General features: G+C 36.2%; 3 protein-coding genes across 7 annotated transcripts in view; 1 reads left to right on the top strand and 2 right to left on the bottom strand.

The window, feature by feature from the left end:
- The window catches only part of TMEM182 (transmembrane protein 182), a 26,417-nt gene extending 23,503 nt beyond the window's left edge, over positions 1 to 2,914 (bottom strand). The window contains exon 1 of one of the 4 annotated variants that reach the window (XM_070751061.1): positions 2,577 to 2,914. The gene's annotated coding sequence lies outside the window, so the exon portion shown is untranslated. Of the gene's footprint in view, positions 1 to 2,411; positions 2,471 to 2,576 lie in introns of those variants that run through there. The other 3 variants (XM_070751065.1, XM_070751062.1, XM_070751064.1) reach the window with 3 other exon arrangements.
- Positions 1 to 13,456, bottom strand: part of LOC139166873 (complement factor H-like) — a 1,233,958-nt gene that overhangs the window by 354,396 nt on the left and 866,106 nt on the right. The window lies entirely within an intron of this gene.
- Positions 2,484 to 13,456, top strand: MFSD9 (major facilitator superfamily domain containing 9). Of its 2 annotated transcripts, none has more exons than XM_070751059.1 (6): positions 2,484 to 2,793; positions 4,815 to 4,902; positions 6,671 to 6,714; positions 6,982 to 7,111; positions 10,484 to 10,693; positions 11,068 to 13,456. In XM_070751059.1, the coding sequence occupies exons 1-6, from the start codon at positions 2,635 to 2,637 to the stop codon at positions 11,856 to 11,858; spliced, it is 1,422 nt and encodes a 473-aa protein (XP_070607160.1). In that variant the 5' UTR covers positions 2,484 to 2,634; the 3' UTR covers positions 11,859 to 13,456. The 2 variants fall into 2 exon arrangements, with proteins under 2 accessions (XP_070607160.1, XP_070607159.1); XM_070751058.1 differs by having other exon boundaries at positions 2,718 to 3,173.

The raw sequence follows: 13,456 nt of genomic DNA, 5'->3' as shown, positions 1-13,456 counted from the left end.
CACAATGAATTTGTCTTTGGTGCATGCATATGCTCTCAATGTACATAAAAGAAAATATACATTTTCAAGAATCATGAGGTACAACATTTAATATTGTCATGGGGCTCAATTATGTTTTGTTTTATTCAATTGATATGTTTTAAAGCAGGACCATATCCTAGGGCAGGTGCCACAGGTGTCGTGCAGAGCCGTATCTGCTGGCGTATGAGCCGTTGCCCTAGCTCAGCTCCAACATGCACGTGTGTGCTGACGAGCTTTCTTTTGGCTTGCACAGAGACTCTGGGACTGTATTTTTGGCTTCCAGAGAGCCTCTGGGGGGATGAGGGAGGGCATTTTTACCCTCCCCTGGCTCCAGGGAAGCCTTGGAGCCTGGGAGAGCCTACTGGGCCCACTAGAAGTTGAGAAACAGGTCATTTACGTTCTTCAGAGGGCCTCCGGGTGGCAGGGGACACTGTTTTCGCCCTCCCCAGGCATTAAATTATGGGCATTGGCACTGGCGCAAGCACGATAGCACGCACACACGAGTTTTCAGCACCCAAGGAAAAAAATGTTCACCATCACTGTCCTAGGAAAAGCATGGCAACTTAGGAAATGATGTGATATGTATGATTTTGACTTTCCCTTTAACAGAATATTTAAATTCTGCATCATACAAGTAGATCATTTCCTGTCCAGGGTTTAAAATCACTTCTTCCCCATCTCTGTATCATTTAGTAATTCACAAATTACATTTCTAAAATCCAGGTCTCTGAAACTATTTTGCAATACAGTAAGGATAGCTCCTATCACAGAGCCTTGTTGTGATTTTTCTATTTTTCCTTTATGTACGTTATAGTTGAGTTTCAAACAGCCTAAGACAACTTCACCCTAAATAGCACCGAGTATGCACCGAGATTGCTTTAGTCCCATGCATTTATCAGGTGTTTAAATTCCATTGAACTCAAATGGCATTTAAATATAGACTCTGCTTTTAAACATAGATCTCATCCCACTGCATCAAAATCTTATGCGTCTAATCCTTGACGTATAGCTAAGTGAAACATTTAAGTGAACTTTGCCCCATTTTACGACCTTTCATGCCACAGTTGTTAAGTGAATCACACCCCGGTTGTTAAATGAATCTGGCTTCCCCTTTTGCTTGTAAGAAGGTCACAAAAGATGATCACACAATCCCCGGACACTGCAACCATCATAAATGAGTTAGTTGTCAAGCGTTCAAATTTTGATCATGTGACTATGGCAATGCTGCAAGGTTGGTATGAAAAACTGTAATGTCGCTTTTTTTCAGTAACATTGCCTATTTCAATGGTCACTAAATGAACTGTTGTAATTTGAGGGCAACCTGTAATACTAAATTTTACCTGAAGGATTTCCTTCGTTTTAAAAACCTGAATAAGTCTTGAAACTCATGATTCTTGACAAATGTATATTTTGTTTTATGTACACTGAGAGTATATATTTTTCCCGAACACCATCACTCTACTAAACAAATAATTCCCTCAACATTGTTAAACTATTTACTACAGTATTTACTAAGTGCACTATTACTACTAGTTTTTTTCTCATCATTCCTATCACCCATTTCCTCCCACTTAGGACTGTATGACTGTAACTTGTTGCTTGTATCCTAGGATTTTTATTCTATTCTATACACCAAAAACAAATTCCTTGTGTGTCCAATCACCCATGGCCAATGAACAATTCAATTCAATTCTATTCTATTCACCAAAGACAAATTCCTTGTGTGTCCAATCACCCATGGCCAATAAAGAATTCTGTTCTATTCTATTCTATACACCAAAGACAAATTCCTTGTGTGTCCAATCACCCATGGCCAATGAAGAATTTTATTCTATTCTATTCACCAAAGACAAATTCCTTGTGTGTCCAATCACCCATGGCCAATAAAGAATTCTGTTCTATTCTATTCTATACACCAAAGACAAATTCCTTGTGTGTCCAATCACCCATGGCCAATGAAGAATTCTATTCTATTCTATTCACCAAAGACAAATTCCTTGTGTGTCCAATCACCCATGGACAATAAAGAATTCTGTTCTATTCTATTCTATTCACCAAAGACAAATTCCTTGTGTGTCCAATCACCCATGGCCAATAAAGAATTCTGTTCTATTCTATTCTATTCTATTCACCAAAGACAAATTCCTTGTGGGTCCAATCACCCATAGCCAATGAAGAATTCTATTCTATTCTAATTCTATTCTGTTCACCAAAGACAAACTCCGATCACCCATGGCCAATAAAGAATTCTATTCTATAATGAACACCGTGAATTCTCTCTCGTTGCAAAATGCCTTGAGGAAGCCATTCAAGACCTCTGCAAACAATATTTATTAATTATATCAGGCCTCCGGAAGAGCGCAAGGGGGCCTTCAAGGCGGTTTCCCAACCTGCGACGACAGCCAGCCGAAAGAAAACAGTCACTTCTCTGGTTGCTGTTGTTGCGACTGCCTGCCTCGCCCCGCCCCGCATCCCCGTCATCTGCCTACGCGGCGAAGCTGCTTGCCCGCGGCCGCCTTTCGCTTCTCTTCCCCTTCGGTCGCCCGGTTGCCCACCTGCTCAGGGCCTGCTGGGCTGCGGCGGGGTTTTCTTCCCCGCTACCTTTCGCGACGCATGGAGAATGGGGGCGGGAACGACCCGCTTAACCCTTTTCTGGAGGAGGTGGAAAGGCCTCAGGCGGTGGCGGTAGCAGCGTCGTTCTCGTCGTTATACCGAGGCAGGGCTGTTTGGCCCAACCGATTCTTGTTGTGTCTGTACGCGGTGGGCTTTCTGGTGAGCTGGCCAGGTTTGCGCGGTTACCGCAGTGGCTTGTAAAAAGCTCGGCCTGTGAGCCCATAGGCCGCCAGGTCCGGAACCGGCAGCAGCTTCTTCTTTCTTGGGCGACTTTTTCCGCATTTAGCCCTGAATGGGTGGCGGACTCTTCCACTCTGCATGTGCTCAGAGGCAATCTTGCGGTCTCTGGAGCGTTGGAAGAAAAAGCAAAGGAGCAGATTGATCGGGATGGGGAGTTATTTGACAATTTGAAGTTTAGGTGGCATGCTTGGGTTTTCTGTAGAGAAACGGTCCGTTTTCTTATTTATTTATTTATTTTATTTATTTTCTCTTATTTATTTTTATTTTATTTATTTGTCAAAACGTGTACAAGATAACAGGTATGGTATAAACGTGAACAAAAGCAAAGTATTTTCACTGAAGAGGGCACAGCCTTTCTCATGTTTCCCTGGAATTATTTTTGAGTGGTCATCGATATGCAAAGATGAGGCACAGTTTACAATTAATATGTTTATTAATTATTTTATGCCAGCCATCTCCTCTGCAAGAGAAAGTATTGCTGAATTAAGTGATTTCTGATCCTCCAACCAATGAGTGCTGTATAGGATAAATAAGAATACCATATGACCTGATCCTCAGAAAGTATTTTCATTTTGGCCACTGTTTATTCATTTGCCTTCATTTTTATACCACCCAACCAGTCAGCTCTTGAGCATCTTAGTTGAATAAAGCCTCCATATTCAGATACTTTTCTGTCTCTTAAATACTACTACCAGCTGTCCTGCTTGGAAAGTATGCTGTTGTTTAAAGGAGTGTTGGTTTACTTGGACATACTTAAGTAGTTTTCAATCATGATAACTGAATGCATGGCTGAAATAAGATCTTAACGTCTCCCTGTTTTGCTTTATTTCCCCAACCCCCCTAATTGTACTCTAATATATTTTCCATTCTTCTACACTGGAAAAAAACACTTTTTCTCTGTCATATTACCATGCTCTCAATTGTCAAGTTAAAAGAAATACTGCTTATGATTACCAGTACTGTATATATCTTACTCTGAATAATAAAAAAAAAAGGTTGGCACACACAAAACTTACACTCAGATTAATTTTATGATATATTATGCGTTAAAGCACTGAAGGCTAAATGTGTCACAGACTGAAAACTATGGCAATCAATTCCATGTTGAATATGGAGTAAATTAACAATAGGAAATTGAAATTGTGCATGTAATCACCAGAAAATTATAGCTTTTGCTATATGGTTCACACTTGGCTCACACTTCTGAGAGTTGAAATGATTTATTTTGCCTTATTCCACATGAAACTAGTTTGTACTCAACTAGCATCATTCTGGAGCATTTTAATCAGAAAAATATCTTCTCTTAGTCTGTTATTTGATAACGAGAATAATGAATCTAGAATTAGCCTTAAGATGTCTTCTACAAGAGCTCAGTAGCGAATTCCTCAAATCTATGGCTGACCTTTTTAAAAAAAAATTAAGTTCACTTTCTGTATTGTAACCTCTTACGTGATTTACCTTCAGTTACTAGTTTACAACTTTTGTGCTTGTACCTACCTGGATAGAATGCTAGTGGAGGTATACATCATGTCTAAGGAAGATAACTACATAATGCATAATAATACAAACTATTATGACATGCTGATTATGATTTGGTAGGATTAGTGTATACAGTTTTCAGAAAGGCTCATGAAGATATATACAATTTTATATTCAATGCAACAACCCAATAATCTTTGTCAAGCATGGTTGAAAATTTAAGTCTGGAAATATTTATGCAATTCATTTTTTGAAAAAAAAGGAAAAAAAGATTGTAAGCAAATATTTGATTTGATTTATTTGCCTTATATGCCACCCCATCCCCTTTCTGTTGAATACTACAGAAAAGAGAAATTCTTGTCTTCCTATTCAGGAATTATTGTTACGCAGCAGTGATAAAATGCAGTTAAAATATTCTACACTTGTTTTTTTTTAAAAAAAAAATATTTGTCTATTTCCAGGATTTCTTTGGTGTCAGTATGATTGTTCCCTTGTTAAACCTTCATGTGAAATCTTTAGGAGTGAGTTCAACAATTGCAGGAGTGGTAGGTAAGCAGGCCAGTTTCTTAGCAATTAGAAGCAAATCATTTTTGAGGATAAGACCCTTGTTGGCATAGTATGTTTATTGTTGTAACTTACTGTTATTTTATTGTATTTTATAACAAGATATGTAATTACCTGTGGTTACAATAATAAACCTCCTTACTCTTGATGAAGACTTTTCTTTAAAACAAAAGCTTACATGGGCATAATTTAGCAAACATCTGTGTAGAACCTTCTTTTTTTCACCCAATGAAATTCAATGGTGAAAAAAGTTAGGTCCTACATTTAGGCAAGAAAAACCAAATGCACAGGTATAGTATAAGTGGTACCTGGCTCAATAGTAGTAACTGTAAGAGGAATCTTGGAAGTCCTAGTGGACAGTCACTTAATTATAAGCCAGAGAGGTGTGATATGGCTGCCAAAATAACCAAGGTAATCCTACCAGAGGGATAGAATCAAGATCACCTGAAATGTTAATACCACTAATGCCTTAGAATATTGTATCCGGATTTGGTTGCTACAATATAAAAGTAATGTTAAGAGTCTTGAAAGAATGCAGGGAAGAGCAATAAAGATGATTAGGTGACTAAAGGCTAAAAAATATAAAGAATTGTTGCTGAAATTAGGTATTCCTAGTTTAATGAAAAGAAGGATTAGGGATAACATGATAGCAGTGTCCCAATAGCTAAGAGGTTGCCACAAAGCAGAGGGAGTCAACCTATTCTCCAAAGCATCAAAGCAACCTATTCTCCAAACCTCTAGGACAATGAATGAAAGGAGAGAAGCAATTAGAACTAAGGAGAAACTTCCTGGCAGTTGGAACAATTAACAGTGGAACAACTTGCTTCCAGAAGTTGTGAATACTCAACACTGGAAGTTTTTAAAGATATTGGACAATTGCTTGTCTGAAATGGTATAGGGTTTCCCACTTGATGACTAGAAGAACAAGGTTGGACTAGAAGATCTCTTAAGTTGCCTTCCAACTCCCTTTAATTTATTTCATAAACTAAAATCAGAGCTTCCTCATTTGACTGAAAATTATCAAGAACCATTGATGTGTGAAATATACAATTATTATAACTGACTCTTCAGTTATAATAGATACCACCTTTGTGAGGAAGTAATCACCTGCTCCTACATCATGCTGGTCATGTTTTTGGGCAGTGCTGGCTCAATGGCCTTGAAACTGAGATGAGCACTGCCCCCTGTTGCTAGTAGTTGGCAACAACTACTGAAATAAAATCTCAGGGACTCTACTTTTTATAACTGAGTATTCAGGGAAGACACTTGGAAAACCAACTTTGTTCGGAGGAACTTAGAAACTAAATCATTTGAATGTTTGATATCCTTTAGCAAAAATTGCTGGTTAGAGTAGTTTTCCCAGTTTTAGTGGTTACATTACTTGTTATCTTTTTTCAACAGAAATAGTACAAAGTCCAGTGTCTTATCTACATAAAAAAGTTCATAAAATCAAACCTTTCACAATAGTAGACCCATCTCAGTCTGCACCAGTGGCTTGGCATGTTTTCTACCATTAAAAAAAAAACCATGGATATTGGTGCATGCACTTTTTTTTGATGAATTATATATGCCACTTCTTTATTCTTCCTTTCACCTGAAGTTATTAACTCCTTTGTTTCAAAAAATGGTTTTAAGAAATGTATCTAACCAAAAGTATTACTGGTGATATCAGGAATAATCTGCTTTCTTCCTACTAAAATCTATTGCAGAATGATCATCTATATATTTTTATTTCACTATTTTTTTCTTCTAGGATCTTTATATGGAATACTTCAACTCTTTTCCAGCACCTTAGTGGTAAGTTTATATTCTTAAGTCATAAAAAAACTACAAACTTAGAAATGATAGATGTCATATATTTAGATGTAAGTTATTGGGAAAATATGGGTAAAGATGTAAGTAAGTAAGTAAGTAATTAGACAAGTCAGAGGGATTTAAATTAATTATAGGGAGCTTATTATTTATTTCATTGAACCTTCTACCCATATCTAAATTTGAATGCCATCTTTGCATGTTTAATAAACAGATATGCTGTTCTCAAAACATTTATGTTTTCTTATCCAGGGATCTTGGAGTGATCTAGTTGGAAGACCCCATTGCTTATTTGTATGCATCCTCTTCAGTGCATTAGGTTATTTTGTGCTTAGCATATCCACCAATGTGTTTTTATTTGCCATTGCTCGAACCTTTGTGGGTAAGTTTCTATTTCTCTATTCATATCCAACTTTACTTCATTAGTAAAGGGGCTGATGAATCAGATTGCCATTTTAATTCAGAGAAACTGTAATTATGAATTGATTAATTGATTATATGCAATAAGGTCAATGTCTATTCTTAGCAACTATATAGAAAGTAACAGAGAAAGAGAAAATCTTACTATCTTTAATATTCTTTCATTATATTATAAGATTTAAGCCATGTGTTACATTAATTGGGTACAGTAGCATTTATGCATACTAGTATTAACTAGAACTATGACAATTTGGATGACTTATATATTTAAAAATAAGGGTAAAATACTAAGGTTTCTGAAATGCTAATGAGCATGTGGTTGTTTAAGTTTACCCAGAAAGTTGAATCTAGCATTGATAGGCAATTGCAATATGAATTAAATAAATTTTATATAGTAATATTTATGTCCTAAGTTTAATATTTAATACTAAACTTTTCAGTGTAATTATTATTTTTGTTGTCTATAAATATTAAAGAAAAACAATGCAGAAGGAAAAATACAAATTGCTTGAAAAAGTAGATAGATATTTGGTTTCTAATTTCCCTTCTTTATAATCAATTACAGTATTTATAAATATTTATATTCTCTTAGAAACCATATTGTTAATAATATATATTTGCCCTGCATGTCACATGGTACATATAAGGAACTATACAAATCCAAATAATAAATAAATAAATAAATAAACTATTTTTGCTTTAACTGTCCTTTTCTTTCACCTTTCCAAATGTTACCACCTTCTCTAAAAAGCTAGGTCTTCACATCATATGTCTGAAGTAAGATAATTTGAATGTGGTCATTTGTTAAATAATTCATTGGTTTGTTTTCTTGGTTGCCTGTGTTCTCAAGAGAATCCAACACTAAAGTTCATTAGTATTAATACCGCTCCTTTTCTGCTTCTTCAAAGTCCAACTTTGACATTGTAGAATGTCATAGGGAAGGGGTCTGCAACTTTAAACACCCAAAGAGCCATTTGGACCCATTTTCCAAGAAAAGAAAACACCGGGAGCCACAAAACAAGGGTGGGCATGGCCAACTCAATATCAGTAGAAAAATGTGTTTGGACAGCAATATCACCAGATGGATTCAAAACTGACTGACCAAACACACTTAACTTGTAGTGCTCAATGGAACTGTATCTACATGGAAGGAAGTATGCAGTGGACTACCCAAGGTTCTTTCTTAGGCCCAGTATTCAACATCTTCATCAATGACATGGACAAGGAGATAGATGGAGAACTCATCAAATTTGCAGATAACACCAAACAGGCAGGAATAGCCAACACTCCAGAAGATAGGCTTAAGATACAGAAGGATCTTGACAGACTTGAACATTGGGCACTAATAAAATGAAATTCAGTGGGGGGGAAAGTAAAGTTCTATATTTAGGCAAGAAAAAAATGCATAAGTACAGCATAGGTGGTACCTTGCTCAACAATAGTAACTGTGAGAGGAACCTTGGAGTCCTAGTAAACAAGAATTTAAACTTGAAGCTATAACTCCCAGAATTCACCACCCAGCAAATGCTGGCTGGGGAATTCTGGAAGTTGAAGTCCAGATAACTTCAAGTTGCCAAAGTTGTGAAACACTGCTCTAAAACACCTGAGGGTAAAACTAATCAAGGAGAGAAGCAACTTAGAACTAAGTTCTGACAGTTAGAACAATTAATAAGTGGAACAGCTTTTTTCCAGAAGTTGTGAATGCTCCAACACTGGAAATTTTAAAGAAGATGTTGGATAACCATTTGTCTGAAGTAGTGTAGGGTTTCCTGCCTAAGCAGGAAATTGGACTAGAAGACTGTGTTATTCTATTCCATTCCATTCCATTCTTCTATTCTTATTCTTCCTTCAAAAAGGTTTAACTATGTTTCTCTATTTAAAATTAAACTGACAGCAATCACTTATTGCTTGAAAGACCTCTTTTTAAATAATTGTAAATCCAAATGTATGTTAAAAGTGAGGCAGATAAAAATAGTATTAAACGCTCTGCCGCAATTAAGAGCTTGATGGCTTTCCCTATCTCCCAACACTCAGACCCACAAATCAACCACTGCCCTGCAATCTCCCTTTGAGGAGCAGTCATCTAGAGCAAGTGATCTCTCACTCTCTAATTTTTGGAAAAGCTTATCACCAGTCCTTTGGTCTTTCTTGACATGTCTCTGTTCTTCTGGAGATGTCTTAGTTCGGCTCATAAATATTTTTTTTATTTATTTATTATATTTGAATGCAGCCCCTCTCCAAAGACTCGGGGCGGCATACAATAACACTATGACTAGTAATACAGGTTCTGCTAGCATCAGATATATAATTATCATGTATACCTTGTTTCTTGTCTTTATAAGTAGGATACCTCCGGAACTGCCTTCTACCGCACAAATCCCAGCGGCCGATAAAGTTCCATAGAGTTGGCCTTCTCCGGGTCCCGTCGACTAAACAATGTCATTTGGTGGGCGCCAGGGGAAGAACCTTCTCTGTGGCGGCCCCGGCCCTCTGGAATCAACTCCCCCCAGAGATTAGAACTGCCCCCACCCTCCTTGTCTTTCGCAAATTACTTAAGACCCACCTGTATCGCCAGGCATGGGGGAACTGAGACTCCTCCCCCGGGCTTTTATACTTTATGTTTGGTATACGTGTGCTGCATGGTTTTAAATGATGGGGTTTTAGATGTTTTTAATATTAGATTTGTTTCATTGTAATATTGTTTTATTATTGTTGTGAGCCGCCCCGAGTCTTTGGAGAGGGGCAGCATACAAATCTAATAAATTATTATTATTATTATTATTATTATTATTATTATTATTATTATTATACTATTTGCTCATGTCTTGCTTGTAGACAGTTTACAGGATATAAGATTAGCTAGTCTTTTCACTACTGATTTTTTTCTGTTATGAGAACTGTGTACACTTACCACCATCATTTTTTAAAAAGTATGACTTTATTTGCCACAAATTAATGCCATACTTTTTTTTCATTAAAATGTTTAATAAACATTATTACTTGATTTACAAATTGTCGACAGATATTTGATTGAACTTTGAAATAGCATCATTTTGTTCTCTGTTTTGCTTTTATTTACAAATCAGGTAGTCCTCAGCTTACAACGGCTTGCTTAGTGGCCATTCAAAATTACAACAGCATTGAAAAAAGTGATTCGCAACTGTTGTTGTTGTTGTTTTTACACTTATGACAATTGTAGCATCCCTATGGTAACATGATCAAAATTTGGGCACCTAAATCTAGGAAACTATGTTAGTAATTGCAGTGCTTCACTTAACAACTTGAGTTTTGAATTTTTGCTTCTCTGCTCTACCCTTTTTTTTGTTAATTTTAGGTCTTTTCAAACATACACATTCCGTTTCCAAAGTACTCATTTCTGACTTGGTTCCTAAGAGAGAGCGCCTCTTGGTAATTGGATATTTCAATGCCATTTCAAATTTTGGCTTCATTTTGGGACCAGTTGTTGGAGGCTATCTTACAGAGCTGGAAGGTGGTTTTTACCTGACTGCATTCATCTGTGCTTCCATCTTTGTCTTGAATGCTGGTATGTGATTTGATTTATGCCGATATTTTATACTTGAATCACAGTTGGGCAAGAATTACATTTCTGTGAACATATTCCCCCTAATTTGACTTATCTTTTATATTGTTTCAATTACCAAAAAGAAGGGGGGGGGCAGGATATTAATCAGATAAATAAATATGATAAAGTTATGCTGCAGATGTATGAAACTTGCCTGACTATCTTGAGAAAAGAGCTACTTAATTCATAGCTGTGTCATTGCATTAATTATTTTTTTACAATTGACAGTACCTAATGGGCAACAATATAAAATGACTGTGCAATGCTCATCAGGTTGTCAAGAGATCATGTAATAAACTGTCATGGTGTAACTCATTGGTTAAATTCCTTTGCAGTTCTTTTTTGGATATTGCTATATTATGGAAAAAAGATGCACAGTCGTGAATGGGCCATTATTAACAAATCCAGAAATAGTATTTCCGAAGAAGTAAAGCACGGCCATCAAATTACAACTTCACCTTACAGAGCCATGTCATCTGCTGCTCCTAGGATCTCCTCTTGCTTTCAAGTTACGTCTGTGATGAAGAGGCTTGACAGTGTTGCAAATTCTAATCTGTGGGATGTTTTTTTGATACGGCTCCTGATGTCTGTTGCAGTAATGCTCTATCATAGCAATTTTGTGTTGGGCCTTGAAGAAAGGTTTGGAATGAAACCCAAGCTCACTGGATACCTAATTAGTTATGGTAGCACACTTGGAGTAGTTGCTGGCTTTCTCCTTGGACCTATCACTAGATGTTATAGCCACAATACTTTTGCTATGTTATTGCACTCTACTGTCCTTTCCTGCCTGTTTATGTTTCTGTATGCTATATCAGAAAGCCTTTGGACAGTCATTTTGTGTTGTACATTTTTAGCATTTTCATCCACTGTGGGACGTACATGTATTACAGAACTTGAACTAACGCTGGGTGGCGACCAGGCCAGTGGTATGCTCATTGGTCTTGGTCAGTCTGTTACATCTGTGGGTCGCATAATTTCCCCTATTCTCTCAGGTGTTGTACAGGAATACAGTCCACGTGGTCCATCAATTCTTGGAAGCCTATTGGGGCTTTCAGCAGTTCTCATCATGGTCTTTAATAAGTCACGATATTCTGTCAAAAGGACCATGAAATTTAAAAGTATGTAATGACTTATTTACAGTGCTTTTCTTTTTTTAAAAAAAGCCAACAAACTCTCAAAGGAACAGTTCTCAACGTAGGGAAAATATAAAATTATAAAACAGAGCAATATCATTTTAAATCAAATTGAAATCCTTTAAACAAAAAAGAGGAACCCATGTTTTCAGCTTCCTCATGTTTATGTGGAATTTGAGCCAGGTTTTGATGGCACGCAATACCATATTTCAAAGTGAAGAAAATTGAAGAACTGCCATTCCAGCAGATATTGACTCTCACTGAATAAAGGCTTTGAAGAGATGTAATTTGCTTAATATCAAATTGGTTGTTGAGTTTATTCCCCAAAAGATGACCTTGTATTAAAAAATAGGATTTTTTTCACAATCAAAAACATAGATTCTGTTCAAATTCCTCTAAAATGAGTATTGAACCTGAAAACTATTTTTGATCATTGAGTTATCAAGATTTCACCATGTGAATCAAGCTCTTGTTAAAAGTACGTATTTAAGTATTCACAGTTCTGTTTGCGTACAGTCTCTTTCCTTTTCTTCAAATCAAAGATCAGCTGCATCAAATGAAACATTTGTTTAATCAAGTCCCTCAGTTTGAATAAAAGCTACTATTCATTTAATACAAATTTGACATTGACAAAACCTTGCAAAAATGTTCACTGCTGAACACAACTTACTAACTCCGTATTAGAACCTTCAATATAAAGATTAATATATTTCTTTGCAGTTGGAGAAAGGCACAGTTGCATTCAGTGTGGTAGATCAGAAGAATACAACTCTGTTTTAGTATTTGGTATTTTTGGAAAAGAAAATGTTACACTTACTAAAGAGAATTGATTTCACTTTCAATCATTTATTAACAGTTATGTTTAGGTCTAGCTGATTAAAATAAGAGAAAAGGGAAATATACATTTATGCTTACAATGAAATTCTAATTTTCTATCATCAGCCTTACTCTTTGAAGTGTTTTTCAACTTTTGTATTGAACACTCTTCATCCCCATTTTTCATATTTTAAAATGTATAGACTTTCATTCCCAGAATTACTCAGCCATCAGGATGTGAAACTATTTTAGAACAACCGAAGAGGGACATGTTCCTAAATTTTAAGTAAAGAAGTGCTAAGAGGATACAAAATAGTGCTTAACCTTTCTAAAAATAGCTCTGCAAGAGAAGACTTGGATATTTGCTCTTAATTTAAGCTAGATCTTGTCTTTCTATATTATGAGACTAACAGCCATATTCTTTTCATATACAGATTAGAAGTAAACCTTACAAGTTGGGTAAGATTAATTCCCAGCAAACTCTATGTCCCTTGACAAAGTTAAGATTTGCTCACAATCCAAATAATACTCAACAAACTTCTTGTGAAATTCAACTCAGAAATCTTGAGTTAGTTACTAATATTATGTAGTAAAAGTACTTGGAAAATATTTAACATACTTTTGGAATACTTGAAAGCCTCTAAGAAGTTCTACTCAGGGATTTTGTACCGTGGTACTATCTGAAATGATTTTGAGTTGCTTTCTGCAAATGTATGGTCTAAAATTGCACTTACAACATTGGCAATGAGAAATAAAAGGAAAAACTAAATCTAAA

Source organism: Erythrolamprus reginae, chromosome 4 (genome assembly GCF_031021105.1).
Source record: "Erythrolamprus reginae isolate rEryReg1 chromosome 4, rEryReg1.hap1, whole genome shotgun sequence".
NCBI classification, from domain to species: Eukaryota; Metazoa; Chordata; class Lepidosauria; order Squamata; family Dipsadidae; genus Erythrolamprus; species Erythrolamprus reginae.
This window is presented reverse-complemented; position numbering and strand designations above follow the sequence as displayed.